General features: G+C 36.8%; 2 protein-coding genes across 3 annotated transcripts in view; one reads left to right on the plus strand and one right to left on the minus strand.

Moving 5' to 3' along the window:
• On the minus strand, positions 1-13,396 carry MCEE (methylmalonyl-CoA epimerase). 2 transcript variants are annotated; one of them, XM_045560645.1, is made up of 3 exons: positions 13,083-13,396; positions 8,630-8,805; positions 1-334 (listed from the first exon to the last, which is right to left on the minus strand). In XM_045560645.1, the coding sequence occupies exons 1-3, from the start codon at positions 13,120-13,122 to the stop codon at positions 182-184; spliced, it is 369 nt and encodes a 122-aa protein (XP_045416601.1). In that variant the 5' UTR covers positions 13,123-13,396; the 3' UTR covers positions 1-181. The 2 variants fall into 2 exon arrangements, with proteins under 2 accessions (XP_045416601.1, XP_045416600.1); XM_045560644.1 differs by having other exon boundaries at positions 8,468-8,805; positions 13,083-13,386.
• The window catches only part of MPHOSPH10 (M-phase phosphoprotein 10), a 16,281-nt gene continuing 9,730 nt past the window's right edge, over positions 13,294-19,844 (plus strand). The window contains exons 1-5 of the mRNA XM_045560643.1: positions 13,294-13,687; positions 15,317-15,992; positions 16,338-16,495; positions 17,115-17,286; positions 19,334-19,475. Of these exons, the coding sequence (XP_045416599.1) occupies positions 13,599-13,687; positions 15,317-15,992; positions 16,338-16,495; positions 17,115-17,286; positions 19,334-19,475 (1,237 nt within the window). The 5' untranslated portion in view covers positions 13,294-13,598. The remainder of the gene's footprint in view (positions 13,688-15,316; positions 15,993-16,337; positions 16,496-17,114; positions 17,287-19,333; positions 19,476-19,844) is intronic.

A 19,844-nucleotide genomic window follows, 5' to 3' on the forward strand; every position in this document is an offset into this window, starting at 1 on the left:
TTTTAGAATAGAACAATTTATTTCTATGAATATGATTTTAATAATGTTCCTTAAGTATTTCATAATCAAGGTTTTCTCCAAATCACTTTTAAGTGATGAAAGCAGTGAAGGCTTTCGTACATTTTGACAGTGTTTGATAGGCTTTTTCAGGTCAATTAACTTAGTTTCTTGCAGATACAAATCAAGCTTGTTCCAGTTCCACAAGGACTCCCCCACAGTCTTTAGGATGGAGAAAAATCACTGGTTTTCCATGTGCTCCTATTTTGGCCTCTTTGCTTAGGCTACGGATGTTCTTTTTTTTCAAATCCATCCCAGCTGCATTTATATTATCCACCTTAAGAAAAGGACATAAACAAGAACACATTTGAGATCATAAAAATGCCAAATTACAGTGCTTTAAGACCTAGAAAAAACTTTGAGAACTCATGCAGGACCATGTACCTGTGCCTTTAGGCTGGACCATTCTTAAACCATCATAAAAAAAGTCTAAAATTTCCAGAAAAGTTAAAGAAGTTGCTAAATCTTTCAAGGTGACCAATCTTAATGCTTAAGAATTTTCACCATTAGTAAATGTTTCATAAATCATGTGTTACACTTTATTAGTTTCTTCTGGCAGTACTGTTGGTGGTATTGAGCAAATTGTTTTTTCCTAAGACCCTTGGGTTCCTCATCTGTAACAGGGAAATAAGGCCTACTATATAAATTGACTACAGATTAAAATGAGATAACAGATAAAAGCTCTTAGTACAGTTTATGGCACATAGTCGGTACTTAGCAAACATGAGTGTTTCCTTTATCCCCAAACCTCCCCCTGCCAAACCTCCTAGTTATTACCATTGAGATTAAAACTTGATACACATGAAAATCACATTAAACTGCCATCAAAATGTATTCTCCATTCAAAAAAATTCAAACTTTTATAATTTTGCAACTCTCTAATTTCTTCATACTTATGGGCAGTCTAGGAAAGGAGCATATTTGATGGAGGAATGATCCTCTTCTATCTTGGAAAGTCAGCCTCTTATACTGGGAGCCTTGTGAATGGATAAAGAGGTATGAGTGCCCATATTCCTAGGCAGTCATATCACCCTAGAGTTTAATGATCTACTAGCATTCCAAACATAAAGCACAGAGAATAGTACAACACCCATGTTCCCACCATACAGATCTAACTAAACTTAATATTTATACAATCTTATTTCAACAGAGCCAAGAGTTATATATTTGATTCTAAAACTTGTCAAACAACTGATCAGGATACTAAATGTTACCATAAATAAACTATGATTTCTTCCTATGGTATATATTCTACTTGTATTCCTGATAATATTTCTTTTTAAACCTCATGGATATATCAAAGTCACGCCCAGTTCATTTCATGCTATCTTGTACCATAGCTGGTCTATTCTCATCTTTTTCAGAAGAGAAAATGCACCACAAGCTCGAGTGGCCCTGCCCACCGAATCATCCTTAGTGAGGTAAATTAGTCCTCACTAATGTCAGACATTGTCAGTTTTATTTTTTCCCTACCAATATTCTTGAGCTTTGTTCTGCTTTGTGAGGTGGTACTGGAACACTAATTTTCCTCACTACTAAGGCAAGGCCCTCCTGGGTCCTCTATCCAATGTCCCATGAATTACAAGGTTTTCCCACTATGACTGGTAAGAACTATTCCCATTTCTGTGTGAGGACTGTTCCCTCTAATTCTTTCAAGATGTTCCACTCCAGCCTCAGGGAGCTTCCCACCATGAATGCACTACTCAATACCCAGATGGAGACACGAGAGCTACTGCAGGTCTCTGGAGCATACTCTGCGCAGCTCTCCCCTTTCCAGGACTTCAGTGAACTCTCACCACGGCCTCCTCAGACTCCCCACTCCTATCTCAGCTCAGGGAGACTGCTAAGCCCCACATGGATTCCCCCACCTTCACTTCTGCCTGGTAACTGTTCAGCTGTAAACTGGGAAATTGTAGGGCTCATCTTTGTTTATTTCCCCTCTCTCAGCAACAATGTCCAGGGCTGCCTGATGTACAATGCCAGAAAACTACTGTTTCAAAATTTTGTCTAGATTGTTTGCTTCAGGCAGGAGGATAAATTGGTCTCTGTTATACCATCTTGCCTGGAATTAGAATTCTAAATTTGCAGGGTGGTTTTTTTGTTTTTTGGTCAGCACCTAAAAAAGAGTCATTACATTGTCATTCTGTAATTACCATGCCTTTTTTTCTCTGATTGCCTTTAAGATTTTCTCTTCATCTTTGGTTTTCCACTTGTCTATGGTGTGCTGAGGTGTGGTTTTACTTCTCTTTGCTCTAGTTGGCATTGCTGAGCGTCTTAAATCTATATATTGATATCTTATACCAGATTGGTAATGTCCTTGTCAACTATTTTTTCAATTATTGACTGTGTTCTATTTTGTGTCTCTTCCCTTTCTGGGACTCCAGCTATATACTCTGCTAGAACTTTTGATCATGTCTTACAGCTCTCTTATGCTCTGCTCTGTTTTCTTCTTCTCTCATATTTTTTATCTCTTGATTTTTGGACTTCTAGCCTCTAGAACTGTGAGAAGGTATATTTCTGTTGCTTTAAGCCAGGAAGTTTGTGGTAATTTATTAAAGCAGCCCTATGAAACTAATACAACCGCTACACTGACATACTGAGATTGAAAAATTAAGTAAATGGATGGTTGGAGCAAAGTTTCTCACTGTTGAAATGAGGAGGTGTATGGACAAGCAAGGGAGAAGGCTAGAGTGGTCCATGTGGTAATGAATTAGAGTTGGAGACATCAGTATGAACTCATGCATTTATGAGTATGACATCTCATTAACTCTACGTGGTGACATATGGAAATATTTATAGATGTATGTATACACAGTTAGTAAACACACACATATCTCTATGCTGTATGAGCTCAGTGGGCCTAGAACCAATGACATCCCAGTAGCAATAAGCACACCGAGAGCCCAGATCTTGGTTTCTAATACCATTCTCTAATAACTGGAACCAGGATCATTGAAGAAATGACTAGTTCCATGGCTGGGACAAGGACTATAGCAGATGAGCCTGGAGCAACTTGCAGAGCCAGAAAGTAAGGAAGTGGTCAAAAAAAAAAAATTATGGGGGAATGTCAAAGGGACATATTAACAACTGAACAAGTTCCTAATGGCCAAAGCTAGAACAATCTGTGTAACAAAATAAAGTAGTATTTAGCTTATAGGCCAAGGTATAAAATAAATATCCACAAGTCCATACTACTATAACTTGCTATTCCCTAAGTGTGGGCCTCAAATAATGACTTTCTTCCAAAGAGTACAGTATGGAGAAGGAGGAAAAAACAGTAACTTTATAGTGAAGAAACCTGACAACACCTCCTCAGCTAGGGGATCAAGGTTAATATCAACAATAATAAGTCATGTTGATAGTATGTATTTTTGATAAGAGCTTTGTGGTCTTCCTCCCCAAAATCAATAGCCCTAGTCTAATGATGAGAAAAATATCAGATAAATCTCTATTTTCAGTTTACAAAATAACTAGTAATTCTCAAAAGTGTCAAGGTCATCTAAAACAAGGAAAGTCTGAGAAACAAGCCAGAGGAGCCTAAGGAGCTATGATGACTACATGTAATGTGAAATCCTGGATGTGGGATACTGGAACAGAAAAAGGACATTGGATAAAAACAAAGGAAATCTGAATTAAGTATAGACTTTAGCTAATAACAATGAATCAATAATGGTTCATTAATTGTGATAAATGTACTGTACGCTACTAATGTTAATGATTTTTTAAAAAAGAGTCTTAAGAGATTAACCACAATTTGCAATGAATGGACCTTATTTGGGTCCTGATTAGAACAAATCAACTATAAAAAGATATCTGTAAATCAATCTGGGAAATCTTGTTTATGAACTGTGCATAGATGGTACCAAAAAATTTACCTTTAATTTTGGTTGATATGATAATATAATTGTGATTATTTATTTCATAGAGACATAAACTGAATAGAGTAAAATCACATGTTGTGAATTACTTTAAAATAGTTTAACAAAGGGGAAAAAAGAAGAAAGAAAAATGAAGCAAGGGTGTCAAGATCTTAAAAACTGTTGAACCTGGGTGATGGGAGTTTATGAAATGATTTTTTCCTACTTCTCATATGTTTTAACATTTTCATAATATGACCTTTTTCATATTACCCTTTTGATAACTCCCTATTCTCCATATGATCACGAATATTTTCATTTACGGAACATTCTATCCCAGTACAAATATCTACAATTCTGATGTTGCATCCCAATATTTAGTATCCCTTAATCCAAGAAATACTTCTAAGCCAAGAAACACTTGCAAAATTTAATAGATCAGACTTTGAAAAATGCCTAATTGACATTGTACTAGCATCTATTTCTGTTACTATTTCTATCACTTAACTTTGATTTTAATGATCTTGTACCATGTTCATCCTTCTGTTAGTGTTGCTATAAAATTTACAATTCTTTAGGAGTACTCCTAATGTTTTGTTTGGCAGTAATAAAAAGAATGAAATAAAAATGTCCAAATTTTCTGAATTGAAAGTAGATGAAATAGTTGTAAGAAATGCAAAGCAATTTGATTTGGGAAATTAAGCCTGTCCTTCTAAGTAACAGAAATAACACAGTTGATAATAACCAATCTAAAAAAATGGGTTTTTATGGTCTTTCAAAACTGCTTTTATAGTCTTTCAAACAACTATAGTCATGCATGATATAGCTCTGTAAGACGTTGAATACCATTAGTGAAAATATGGGCTGTTCACTTTCCACTTCAACTTTTTACTAGCTTTTTATTTTTTGATGTGTATCTGTGTCTGAGAGTTTATGTTCATTTCTCTCTGTCATTTGTAAATTAAGAGTGACAGTGATCCAAATAAATGTTTTGATTGTCACAATCAGAATCCAGAATCTTCAGGTAAATCTTATGTCCTCTTTGGTCCTCAGCTGCCTCATCTGAAATGGCAATGCCATCTTGTTTGTTTGAAGGCAAAGAGTTGGGCTAAATAACATCTTTTAATTTTAAGGTGTGTAATTGTCAGTGAGCAGATTTTATGAAGACGCAATATAGTACTCCTTTTAATGGTGCCTGGCATTTTGGATGATGTAACAAACATAGGCTTTTATGTTATATAAAATTGTAATGATGTTGATATCAATAATAAATGAATTCAATCCTTAAATTGTTGTAAATGAAAGTAAAAATGAAACGTCTGAATTAAATATTCAAATGCTAATTTGAGTGTGATGTCATGATTCTCAAAGTCAGTGAAACTTTCATTGTATTCTCCAATTAGTACATCTATAACAGCTGTGTATTCTTCAAATGATTCCCACATATCATCCTGCTCATCAATGACCTTTGCTAACTAGGTAAAATGTTCATCTGAAATTTCCTTTTGCTTGGATTTTTTTTTTGCCACATATCATATATAGACTTAGTTTTACCTTGCAAAGAAATATTCAAGTCGTTTTGATTTGACATATCACACAGAAATACTGTATTCCTATAGAAATCTTTCAATAATTCACATTTCTGAGTCTGTTCTTCATAAAATTTAACTATCTGTTCTTACAGAAATAAAATTTTTGCTAACACCTGTCCCTGTGATAGCCAACACACTTTAGAATGATACAGCAAATTCACACTGAATACCTTATTGTTCAACTTTAGCATTTTACAAAATTGATGATGCTGTGTTGCATTTGCAGGAATATAGTTAACAATACTTATAACTTGTTGCAAAGTGTCACTTAAAATAGTGACACTTTGACACAGAGATTTTGCTGATGCAAGATACAATGAAAAAGAAATGAGACCATCCGGATCTGTTAATACATTTTTTTAGCTGTGCAATAAACTCTTTATGTTTTCCTGTCATGGAAGGTGCACTGTCTGTACATAAACTCACTAAATTTATCAAATTCAGTCCAACTTCACAACATTTATCTTGAAAGTTGTTGAAGATATCTATTCCCGGTGTTTTGTTCGCAACAGTGACCAGAGCAAGTAATTCTTTGTTGCAAAGAAAATCTTCTGTTATGACCCAAATTAAGTATAAAACTTGTGCCGAGTCAGTAGTATCAGTTGATTATCCAAAGCTGATAACAGACTGGCATACTGGACCCCCATAAACTCACGCCAACCAGCCTCATGTGGTAGTGGCAACAGTCAGGCAGGGGAAGTTAGAACTAAATCATGAGCGTAGCAGCTGTCAAATTAGCCCTTACGGCTTACTAAAGTTCTTATTGTGCCAGTCAACCTGGGAGGATTATTTCATTGAAACTTATTTTATTCTTTGATATTTTAAACACATTCATTTTAAAAATAATATGAAAATATAAAAGACAAACACAAATGTATTAATAAAAATTTGTTCTGTAAAATGTGGATTCAGTCAAAAGGCCACACTTAAGGACCTAGAAGGCCACATGTGGCCTTAGGGCCACAGGTTCTCCACCCCTGGTCTAGATCATCTCCTTAAAGGCACTTGCCCTGTATTCTCTCTCCACCTTCCCTTCCCTCTGGCCAGTAAATGGTGATGCCTGGAGCTACCCTTTAAGTCGTGTTATGGGTGGCAGAGCTGCCACAACAGCCTGGGACAGAAAACCAAAATCTTGCTATTAAGCCACTTGATTTTTTGTGAGTGCAGGAAATAATGATTGGGGGTGTCATACTAAATACTAAAATAGCAACTAACTAACTAACCTTTATTCATAATTTCTCTTGTTACCTACCTTCATTTTATACTCACATACATTGCATTTCCCCCTTTTAATCTCTACCTTTGAATTAGCCATTGTATTACTGAACTTCCACTATTCATTACTTAACTGAACTTCTAACTCACATAGCTGGCTTCCTTTGAAGGCATGGGCTCTCTTGATGTAGAATAGACAGTGCAGGGTGGGAGAGAAAAGAGTAGATTCAAAGGGCCTCATTCTGGGGGGGGGTGGGTGGCTGTTAGACAAACCGTCAGTTCCACTGATAAAGACCTGCAGCTAAGTAACCTCCTAAACATGGAATAAAGGCTAATAGTAGGCCTTGTTTATGTCCCTGCTTAATTTCTTGTAGCTCTCCCACCTCAAATTTTAAACTCACTTAATATAATCAAGGCAATTAGTGTCATGACTAAGAGTGCAGACCCCAGAATCAGAACAAATCTGGGTTTCAATCCCAGCCTTGCCACCTATTACTATATCAATGTGGCTGTGCACAAGTTAACTACTATGTCTTAGTTTCCTTATCTGTCAAATGGGATTAACAGCACCCTCAGAAGATAGCTATGGGAATTAAAGAAAATAATGTGTGTTGAGTACTTTGTATAACAACTGCTGGAGGACTAAATAAGTGTTAGTTATTATGGTAACTCTATGCCTTTCCACATGCTATTATATTTCTTCTGTCTGGAATACCTTTCTTCTCTTGTTCACCTGGGGCATTCCTTCACATTCATTGTAGCTCATGCTCTGTGAGGCCATCCCAGCAACTCGACTTGCCAGAAGCCATCAATCTCTCCCTCATTTGTGCTGAGAAGACACATATATCAATTCCACTTATTACAGTATACTCTACTTGCCTATATCTGCCCCTCCTCCTCACTGTGGACATGGTCCATGTCTTATTCATTGCTGAATTCCAAGTACTTAGTAGAGTACACATTGTGGGTTAGGAGACATATTTGCAAAAACAAACTAAATAGGTTCTTGAATTCACTCTAGAATCAACTCACTTCTCTTTTGGATTAGGAATTTGGCCTAACAATTATGTCATTCCTAATATCAAAAGAACTGTCTTATCAAATTAATTTAAATTGAAGCTTAATTGTCATTGCTGATAATCTAAAAGTCAGTTATCTGAACATGAACATCTATAGATAAATGCTCTCAAAAGAGAATGTTCCTGTCTAACATTTCTTCATGTTTTGGGGTAATTATTAGCAGATGTAATACAGAAGATCTTAAAAACCACAGCTAGTAACTGAAAATGTATTGCTTTTGTAATAAGGAACAAGTTATTAGAATTTTAAGGAGAAAAATAATTATAAGAATACTTAGCATACATATGGAAATTCTTACTTTATAAAGTCTTTTCACTTGTTTCTACTAATTGCTTGTGATAGTGAAAGCAATTGTACTCCTATTACATGTGAGGTCACATATGATCAATAAATCCTAGAACAAAGCTCTCAATTATGTTTTGGCTAACTTTGGTGGCCTTTATAGTGGCTGTTATATCCAGACTTCAGTAAAATATATTATTTTTTACAGTTTTCTAGAAGGAAAGATAATATATCTATGGATCCAACTTTCAGCAGGACTAAATATCATTCCCCTTAAAAAACTTAAAAGTTTCTGATGACAGTGACCATATGTAGTCTTAAAAAGTACAAGACATTTTGTAAAAGAGAGATATAAAATACCAAGCATTAAAATAATTAAAATACCTCAATGCAGATATGATGCATTCCTCCAGTCTTGTTTTTCTGCAGAAAACCTGCAATTGGACTGTCAATTCCCAATGGATGAAGCAGTTCGATCTTGGTGTTTCCCAGGTTGACAAAAACAACAGATACTCCATGTTCGGGAAGAGGGACCGCCTCACTTACCTGGGCCCCCAGTACATTCTTATAAAATGTTGCAGCCTTTTCCAAATCTGGCACTGCTATGGCTACATGATTGAGTCTACCCAAGTTCCACACAGGATCTGCCACTTGATGCAAGGGTTGAGATGTGAAAAAAGCTCTTAGTGTTGGAACTGAACTTTGGAGTCCGGAAAAAAGCCCTGAAAAATTGAACAGCCATTAATATCCTTCTTTCAAGAATTAATGCACTTCTAAATTGAATTTTAAAAATGAAACAAATAATACACACAAAAATTCATTATTTATATACCTATCCTTTTTAATTATTGAAATTAAATTGGGAGATAAATAGCAAAACTTGTCACAATTACTCACTCTACTCTGCCCATTTAAATAACTGTCTGAAATTAAACAGATAATTCTGAGCTTCAACTAGATTTAGAAGAATGACATTTTCATAGTAATTTATATTTACAAGTAACACTTACAGGATAGCTGCATATCATGAATTACTTGCTATTCTCTGCATTTCACAGGGGAAAGTTTGAATGTGATAGTGAAACAACAAACATTTAATGATAGGAGCAAGCAATTTTCTTCCCTCCCTATACTTAATTTTTATCTTATATTCTGTAGTAAGTTCATTAAAGGCATAACCATACAGTACTTTTTAACTCATATTTTGTTTGAATGATTATGAACTATGGAAAACATCTAATTGTTGGGAGAAAAACAAGCAAAGATCAAGAGGTATTTAACTTAGGAGGATTTCCGGAGACCAGATTTTTTTGTTTCTTTTTATAGTTTTGAAGCCTTAGAGACAGAACTGCTTCTGAATGTGAAGAAATCCCCTTTCATTCAGCAACTGAAGGTTGCAAGGTCTTCTCTCCATGTATTACTCTGTTCCCCCATTCCCCAAAACACTGTACTTGAAGAGCCAGATTCCTCCCAGAAGGAAAATTATATACATGGATGAGGCATAAACATAATCTTATAAAACCACATCATTTAATAAAAAGGTAAGAAATAGCAAAATGAAGAGCACATATTTTATTTTCAGAGACAGGGTCTTTGTCACCCAGGCTGGAGTCCAGTGGTGCAATCATAGTTCACTGCAGCCTTGAACTCCTGGGCTCAATCAATCCTCTACCTCAGCCTTCCAAGTAGCCAGGACTACAGGAGTATGTTTCCATGCCTGCTAATTTTTTAAATTTTTTGTAGAGATGGGGCCTCTCCATGTTGCCCAGGCCGGTCCTGAACTCCTGGCCTCAAGCAATCTTTCCACTTCAGTCTCCTAAAGTGCTGGGATTACAGGCATGAGCCACTGTGACCAGCCCAAGAACATATATTTTAAACAGTAAGCTGTTAGTTAGCTCTGAATGAAAAACACTTCAAACAGTATTTAGAATTACAGACCTTCAGCTAACAAAAAAATAATTCCTCTAACTGAAATTTTTAATAACAAGGAAATAAAAGTAACACTATTTTAAGGCCATAAACCTGATGTTCAGAAGGAAAAATTCAGCATAAGATAGTCTTCTGCTCTGCCCCAGTCCATATCATTGATTACTGAAATACCCAAAGGTTCTTATTACTAGTAGATTAATATAGCCCAATTCTATGGATTCATCATATTATGAAATCTAAGTGTATTCCAACCCAGTACACATGTACATAAATGTAAAACTGAAACTAAATTTCATAATACTTAATCCTTACTAGATGTAATATGCTCTGATATTTTCTATTCTATTTCAATTTTTTAAAAATACTGTTACTACTCACTAAATATCTAACTTGATATTTTGTTGTAAAGATTATATAGTTGGTGTAAAAAACATAAAACAATGCCAGACATAAATAGTAGGTGCACAATAAATTCAATCATTCTTATTGTTGATGACATACGATTGCTTGCTAGATAAATGGCATGCAGGGTTATCTGTGGTGACCAAGAAACTATCTCATGAGGATATGGTGATAGCGAATTATAAAAACGCTAACAAACAACAAAATCATTGATTAAGCTGCTCTTTCCTTCTTTCTTTGCCTGTCTATTGCAAGTACTATTTGCAATGAAAGTTCAATACAGAATGTATTTATATCAAAGAATAATATAAATAGGGTCATTGAATGCTAGGGTAATATGTACATGAAGAAGCTGTTTTGTCAGTGAAATTTTAAGAGTATGTCAAATATTAAGTTCAGGTGTTTCTGAATTCTTTCTGCCAGGGTTACTTCTACAAGAGATGGGACAGGTAGAGGTGCCCTGACAGGTGTCCTGGTAACAGCAAAGGGACATATAGAAATTGTCAAAAAGCAAATTACAGGATATCTAAGTGAAGATGAAGTTTTATATCTCATGTCAGTTTTAGGGATATTTCAAAACCTCTATCACTTAAAAGAAAGGCCAAGAAACTCATGTTATAGGAAGCTTCACTGTAGTCTATCTCTCTCCATAATATACTTATCATTTGGTTCTAAGTGTGAGAAGAGGAAACAGGTTACTAGAATGAATGGTTCTTTTTCCTTTTAATAGAAAACAAAATCTCTTTCATATGTTAAAAAGATAGATAACAGCATTTTTTATATATTGTAAAAATTAAGACTTTGAGGTTATACATGTTTATCTTATCTCTTGAGATGTGAACTGTCTTGAGAAAGGAAATGTCACTTTTATTGGATTTATTTGGTCCCTGAAGCATACATTCTAGGAATAGGGTACAAAAAAATACAGTGATAGCAGTGAGAATTCAATAATTCTGCTTCTTTAAAATGAAGGGATAAGGACATAAAAATGGCCAACAACCACATATTATAAGATACTCAACATCTTACAACAATCATTAGAAAAAAGCAAATCAAAACCACAGTGAGATACTTCGCACCCACCAAGATGGCCATAACTGTGAAAATAAAAACTAGCAAGAGTTGATGAGGATGTGGAGAAACTGGAACACTTGTACATTGCTGCTGAGAATGTAAAATGGTGCAGCTACCATGGAGCAATTCAGCAGTTTCTCAAAAAGTTAAACACAGAATTATAATTTAACCCAGCAATTCCCCTCCTAAGGACCCAAATAATCGAAAATAGAATTCCAACAAAAACTTATACACTAATGTTCATAGCAGCAGTATTTCTAATAGCCAAACAATGAAATATTATTCACATCTATACAACAGAATATTATCTGGATAAGAAGTACTGATATGCTACAACATGGATGAACACTGAAAACATTATGCTAAGTGACAGAAACCAGATATAACAAGTCATACATTGTATGATGCCATTTATATAAAATATCTAGAATAGGTAAATCCATAGAGACAGAAAGCAGAATAATGGTTGCCAGGAGATAGAGGGAATAGAGGTTGCCAGGAATTAGAGGTTTTCTTTTGGGGTGAAGAAAATGTTTTGAACTAGATAAAGGAGATGGTTGCAAAATACAATGTAATAAATGCTGCTAAATCATACATTTTTAAAGGGTTATTTTGTTATGTGAATTTTACCTCAAAAAATAAATAAAGGGATGATCCTAGCAGTAAAAATCAGTGGGTAATATTCTGCAGACCAAGCAAATTGGGTGGGGAACATGAAATAAAGGGGTTAAAATGAGACAGATATTTACACTTAATAAAAATATGTGTTTCTGAAAAGTTGGCTGTGAATTGAACTCTTATATTTTATCCCTTGACTTTTAGCAACTTTTAAGAGATATTTTTCCAGCTTTGAGATATGATGACAAATAGAAATCGTATATATTTAAGGTGTACAATGTGATGTGTTGATATACATATAAATTATGAAATGATTACCACAATCAAGCTAACTTTTTAAAGACTTTTTATTTCCGATTGTCCTCTAATTGGCAGGAACTCACAACTCCAGTTTTAGGATTCTCTGCCTCTCATTTCAGAAAGATGCAGCAGAATTGAATTACTCTGAACCCTGTAATGTGTAATTTGTGATTATTCCAGTAAAGGTTGCAGGTTTTGGCATTCTTTAAACCATTGACCTTCAGGCGTTCTCAACAGGATACTGGACATGCTTGGAGATCAGCTTAAGTCTCTTTTACAGCACTTGCTCTCCTTTCTAGTTTCTCCCCAGTCTCTCTCAAGGTGCGAGGTAAAATAACGTTACTTCATTTACTTCTGTCCCTGCCCCCTGCCTTGCTTGACACGCTGGGCAAGTTCCCTCGCCTCTGGCACACATTAAAAGGTAGCAACGTCACCCACGCACAGCGCCTGGGGTAGCAGCGAGACTGGCGAACAATCGGGCAATCCCGGCGCTGAGCGGAGGCGTTCGTGGAAGGTACCTTCTGCCCAGTTGCTGACCGCGGCTGCGGAACGCGACTTCGGGGACAGAACTCATTAGATCTAGGTGCTCTGGCCACCCCAAGGCCTCCTCCGCCCCCTGGCTTCCAGTCCCAGGCGCCCCGCCCCACGACGACCTTCGACGGCGCAAGGTATTCACCTGCGACTCCCGCAGCCGCCGCCTTCAGCACGTGCGCCATCTTGGGAAGCAACCGGCTAAATCCCGACCGGCCGCAGGAGCCGCTAGGAGAGCGGCCCAGGGGCGGGGCGTCCTGGCCAGGGGGCGGGGCCAGAAGCGGCTAGGGGCCGTGGCGAATGTAGCGACGTTCCTGTTACAGTACGACGTTGTGGAAGCCATTTACTTTAAAGCAGAAACTTAAAGCCAGGACGCGTCACTCTTTATGGGCCCCGCAAGCATACAAAACAGAAAGTTTGGAGAACGTTCAAAAGCGCTTAGGGTGACCGGCGGCGCTTTTCAGTTTCCCGCCCCGCCCCTCTGCGCAAGCCCAGTGAAAGCTCTCGCGTTGCCATTGGCTCCGGCTGGGGTGGGTCCGGAACCTGTGTGCAGCGGAACTTTGGCTCCGACCTCCGAGTTGCGCGAGTCGCGTCTTTATTGCGCGGTTTCCGGGCGACTCGTCTCTTACATGCGGCGCTGCGTCCGGAGTTGCTGGCAGCCATGGCCCCGCGGGTCTGGCGTCCACGGACCCTGGAGCGGTGTCTGAAGGAGGTCGGTAAAGCCACCGGCCGGCCCGAGTGCTTCCTCACGTAAGTGCACAGATCCCGGGCTCGGGGTGCGGCCTGGGTCTCGGGTGGGCTCGAGTTACCATCTGCATTCGGGGGGGCGGGAGGAGGGGAGATAAGGGGAAGTGTAGGTCGCTTTTCCCCAAATGTGAGTTTACCCTCCGCTAGAATTTTAAAAATTATTAAAATATGTACGGTGTGGATCTCCCAGTTGTGTGGTTTTGAAATCGAACTAAGCTCAGTTATTAACGTTCAGAGGCCTCCCTTGAAGTTTGTGCATCCCCCATTCCTCTACACTTTGCAAACTATGTTGGTTGCTGTTTCTTCCTATGTGCCCCTAAAGCACCCTGTGCTTACCTGTCATCACACTTTATTGAAAGTATGAACTTGTCGCTTGTCTGGCCACCCCCACGACTAAGCTTCTTGAGAATTACAACTGCTTTTCATCTCTCTTCCCAGCACAAGCGATTCATACGTATTTTGTTGAAGAACTTCAAATATGATAAAATTACGACTGAGATTTATATTTCAAACTTCGATCTCACCCTTGAGCTCCAGGCTCACAGCAACTACTACTGAGTTTACTTTGGTTTCAATAGTGTGCAACTGGGAGATCCACAATATGCAGCTTTTAACAATTTGAAAAATCTCGATACTCTCAGCATCTCAAATTCACTGTGTCCAAAATAGAATTGTTTCTACTTACCCACCTGTACTCTCCGCCCTCGCTGAAGTCGTTTCCTATGCTCCACCACCGAAGCCTTCCTCAGTAAATGGCACTTCTGTCTTTCCAGTTGCATAGACATCCAGCTAGGCTGCTTACTTGATGTCTTCATTTTTTTGCTTAGCAACCTTGTCAGGTGTATCTCCAGGTCTCTCTATATTTTGAATCCCTTGCTACTCACCATATTCACTGCTCTTCATAAATCACCATCATCCTTTGCCTGGAATGCTGCATCAGTTTCCTAATCATCCCACCTTCAATCTTCTTCTATAGGCCGTATTTCCAAAGTGTAAATCATCATTTCATTGTTTCTCATTACTCTTAAAATGACAAACTCTTTCCCCTGAGCCCTGCATGATTTGGCTCCCAGCAGCCTCTCCAGTCTCCCCTTCTGCCTCCTCCACACTCGAGCCATGCTGACTTTTCTGTTCTTCAATTTCACCAATCTCTTTTTCGTTTTCGAGAATTTGTTCTTCTGCCAGGAACACATGTTTCCACATCTTTGTAAGACTGTCCCCTTATCTGGAGATCTTATCTCAGACGTCAATTCTAAGAGAGGTTTTCCTTGACCACTCTAGCCAAAGCAAATATTGACCATTGACTGACTGAATGAAAGGAGTGGTATATAATGTTAGCAGAGTTGAGAATTTAAGGCTGATTCACTATATAGCTCTAAGCAAATAGATCTGTAATGGTTTTCCTACCTAAAATCTGTACAGTAGATTCAGATACTTAGCTGACAGTTTCATGTATCAATGTGGCTCATCAGCAAAATAATACATTGTTGGGGGCCAGAATCTGTACTTGAAATTGGCACTTCTTTCAAATTTGATTTTACACAAGAATTGGGCTTTTTATTTTTCTTTTAATTCAGAGTACTATAAAATTATTACCCATAATTCTAAATCTCATTTAATTCCCCCCAATAGGATTCAAGATGGATTAGCATCAAAATTTACTTCTTTAACAAAAGTACTTTATGACTTTAATAAAATACTAGAGAAAGGTAGGATCCATGGGAGTCCTTTACAGAAACTTATGATAGACAATTTTGATGATGAGCAAATCTGGCAACAACTGGAATTGCAAAATGAACCGATTTTACAGTACTTCCAGAATGCAGTTAGTGAAGCAATTAAAGACAAAGACATAAGTCTTCTCCCAGAGAGTGAAGAACAAGAGTGTGAAGAGGATGGTTCAGAGATGGAGGCTGATGGCCAGGAGGACCTAGAACAATTTTTGGAGCAGGAAGAAGTGTCAGACATGGATGCTGATGGTCCTAAATTGGATGAGAGAGCTAAAAACTCAAGTAAATTTGATCTGAGGAAAAGCCCAGTTTTCAGTGATGAGGATTCTGACCTTGACTTTGATATCAGCAAATTAGAACAGCAGAGCAAAGTACAAAGCAAAATGCCTAAGAAACCAAGAGAAAAATCCATAGTAGATGATAAATTTTTCAAACTATCTGAAATGGAGGCCTTTTTAGAAAACATAGAAAAAGAAGAGGAACAAAAAAATGAGGAGGAGGACGAAGATATTGATTTTTTTGAAGATGTTGATTCTGATGAAGATGAAGGAGGACTATTTGGAAGTCAAAAACCTAAGGTAAAGTTTTGAGGGAGGAGAAAGTATACTTTCTTGCTTCTCAAATTAGATTTTGTTCTGTTGTTCTAGGAGAGATTTAATTGTAGTTAGAAGATTCAGAGATTTGGAATATTGTGCTCTATTTTATCAGTTATAAATGAATCTATACTTAAATTCGGTTTATGTTCCAGTTGTTATAATTTTATGGTAGTGTTATTGGTTGCCAATTTTCCATAATAATGGTTTTTGGTTTGTAGTGTTGAAGTTGGAAAATAATGTATATATACAATACACATAAAAATAGGTGCATGTTTTAATGTATTTTTCTATCTTTAATTAAAATTTAAAAAAACATTTTTATTTTAGTCAAATAAAAGTTCCAGAAACCTGAAATACAAAGATTTCTTTGATCCAGTTGAAAGTGATGAAGACATAGCTAGTGCTCATGATGAAGAGCTGGGTTCAGACAAAGATGAGGAAGAAATTGCTGACGAAGAAGCAGAAGAACTAAGCATTTCTGAAACGTGAGTATCTTGCATCGTCCTTTACATTGTAAGCTGGAATTGCGCATTGACAAGTGTGTGCTGATATTTGTCAATGTGTTTGTCTTAAGAAATTAGGTTCTCTAAGATCAAAAAGTAGATTTTTCTTTCTTTCTTTCTTTTTTTTTTGAAACAGGATTTTGCTCTGTCACCCAAGTTGAAGAGCAGTGGCGCAACCATAGTTCATTGTAACCTCGAACTCCTGGGCTCAAGTGATCCTCCTGCCTTAGCCTCCTGAGTAGCTGGGACTATACGTGCATGCCACCATGCCTAATTTTTTTTTCTTTTTTATAGAGAGGATCTTGCTGTGTTGCCCAGGCTGGTCTCAAACTCCTGGACTCAAATAATTCTCCTGCCTTGGCCTCCCAAAGTGCTAAGATTATAGGCATGAGCCACTTTGGCTGGCCTACTCTATTACTTACATAGCATTTCACCTAAATAATTCCTTCTGTTGTTCCTTAACTGAGTGACTTTGGAAGTTCTGAATATTTGGTTGCATTAGGTATACAAAAGAAGAACTTTGTTAATGGAAAATTTGTTTCCTTTTGTTTTTCTAATGAAAATTAGTATATTTCCTTTTATAAGTATTTTAATATTGTAGGGATGAAGATAATGACCTTGAAGAAAATGAAGATGGCAAACAACATAAAGAAAGTTTGAAAAGAGTGACCTTTGCTTTGCCAGATGATGAGGAAACTGAGGATACAAATGTTTTGAATGTAAAGAAAAATTCTGATGAAGTTAAATCCTCTTTTGAAAAAAGACAGGAAAAGGTAATTATTAGGAATTTAGGGATTTTTTTATATGCTTAACATGACTGTGGAACTCAGACTATTAACCAATCTACTCAGTTTTTCTTGTTGGAACTATTAACATTTTTTTCTCTCCCACCTGTTTTTTGTGAGAGGCTATTAACCGTCTTTTAAAAACAAAAATCTTGCTGCTACTTTCTGTAAAGCGCACTGTATAGAGATGCCTTGTGGAAAACATCTAATTTGCAAAAATCAGTGCCTGTATCTCCCAAGTATGGCTTTCAATTTGGGGCCTGTGTATAAAACAGTTGTTTCTTTTCTCTGTCCCTAATGTCTTCATATGTATGGCATGTGTCTCCTAGTAAGCTGTGAGCCTTCTTGTAACTGTTTCAGCTGCTCGGGAGTACACTGCGTATCTGTTTAAGGTGCTTCACAAATGATTTTTGTGAGTGCCACATAGCCTGAATTTTAATTAATACCATCTCAAACACATCTTCCAAAGTTGATAAAAATTATTTCTCTATGACGTGATTTGAGACAAATGAAATGCCACTTAATTTTAATAGATGTAGTCTGTCCCCAATCATTTGGCTCTGTCATTTATCCACCTTAAAATTGTATCACACAATTAGAAAAGAGAATAAGCAGATAACAAAAGATACCAAGTATATCAAAAGAATTATTTAAAAAATGAGAATCTATATTAAAGCCATGATTATCAGATTGTCCCCAGAAGATAAAGTCTAAAGAAATAAAGCACCATAAAAAAAAGTAAATTTGTCAGCAAGTGAGTGTCCTCTCATCTCATTCCTCCCACCCTCCTCACCCAAAAAAGAATGGTTTAATTTTACTGTGGGATTGTATCAAACCTTCAAGAAACAGATAATTGATTACAAACTTTTTTCTTGTGAAATTTTTATAACATGAAAACCGAAACCTGACAAAGGTAGCATTAAAATACACACACAGAGTCTCACATATGAATAGTGATGCAAAACTCCTAAATAACACAACGAAAAAATAATGCCACACACCCAGGTAGGCCTCATTCTCTTGATTCAGTAATAGAAAATTGACTAATACAATTCTTGGTTTTAAGAGCTTAAAGATAAAAACCATATGGTTACCTCTATATATGTCAGAAAGGCATTCGATTAAATGCAATATCCATTTCTAATTTTTTTTAACTCCTTGTATTAATAGAATATAAATACATGTAGCCAATAGCCACCATCATGCTTAATGGTGAAATTCTAGAAACATCTCTTTAAAATCCCAAATAAAACAAAATGTTCACTAGGATAATTACCACTGTTATTTAACATTCTATTAGAAGTGTTAGCCAGTGCAACTACAATAGAAAAAGATAAAAGGTAAGGAAAACTAAAACAAAAGCATTAACATTTGGGGAGAATACTGAAAAGCTATTAGGAAAATAAGAGAGTTCTGTAAGATAGCTGAAAAAGCTGGCATTTTATACACTGAGGTCATGATTGTTGTCTAGAAGTTAGAGATAATTAGGAGTAAAGGGTAGAGTAAAAAGGGTCAGGCTCCATCAGATACTAATATTCTAATCAAAAAATTTCTTAACTTTACGATGCTCTAATAATTAAAATTGATAGTAGCTTATGAATAGATAAATTATTTGAATAAAACTGGGTTTAGTGGCACACACCTGTGGTCCCAGCTACTTGGGAGGCTGAGGAAGGAGGATTGCTTGAGGCCAGGAGTTTGAGGTCTCAGTGAGCTATGATCACACCACTGCACTCCAGCATGGAGGAAAGTGGGAAACCACCCTGTCTCTTTAAATAAAAAAGAAAGAAAGAAAAAGAATAGAGCCCAGAAATAAACCCAAATGTTTCTGGGGGAATTTAGTGTATTATAAACATGGCAATTCAAATCAATGGGGAAAAGAGGTCATCTGCAGCTCACCCTGCCTCAGACAACAGGAATAGGAAGTCATTAGCATAATAAACAGATGGGAGGAACAAAACAATTATATTGAGGAACAATACATTTCTTGCTTTCCTACTTTTTAAAATATTTGCTTAACTCTTTTGTTTCTTAGATGAATGAAAAAATTGCATCTTTAGAAAAAGAGTTGTTGGAAAAAAAGCCTTGGCAGCTTCAAGGGGAAGTGACAGCACAGAAGCGACCAGAAAACAGCCTTCTAGAGGAGACCCTGCACTTTGACCATGCCGTCCGAATGGGTATGGTGCCTGCTGGGTTTCTGTGTAGTCTTCATTTCTGTGCTTTTTCTGTGGTTCCATTTCATAGAATGATTTAGTATGATGTTTCTTTTCCCCCAACCCTTTATTTTAAAAACCTGTAAACATACAGAGAAGTTGAAAAAATAGTATAGTGATCATCTATATGCCATTCAACTGGATTCACCAATTGTTAACATTTTGCCATGTTTGCTTTCTCTCCCCCATGTATGTATGATTGTGTATGTGCCCTTTTTTCCCCTAAATCATTTCAAAGTAAGCTGCCAATATCATGACACTTCATTTTTATGTACTTTTGCATGTATCGTCTAAGAATGATGACATTCTCCTATATAACCACAATAGCATTAA

Source organism: Lemur catta, chromosome 9 (genome assembly GCF_020740605.2).
Source record: "Lemur catta isolate mLemCat1 chromosome 9, mLemCat1.pri, whole genome shotgun sequence".
Classification (NCBI taxonomy): Eukaryota; Metazoa; Chordata; class Mammalia; order Primates; family Lemuridae; genus Lemur; species Lemur catta.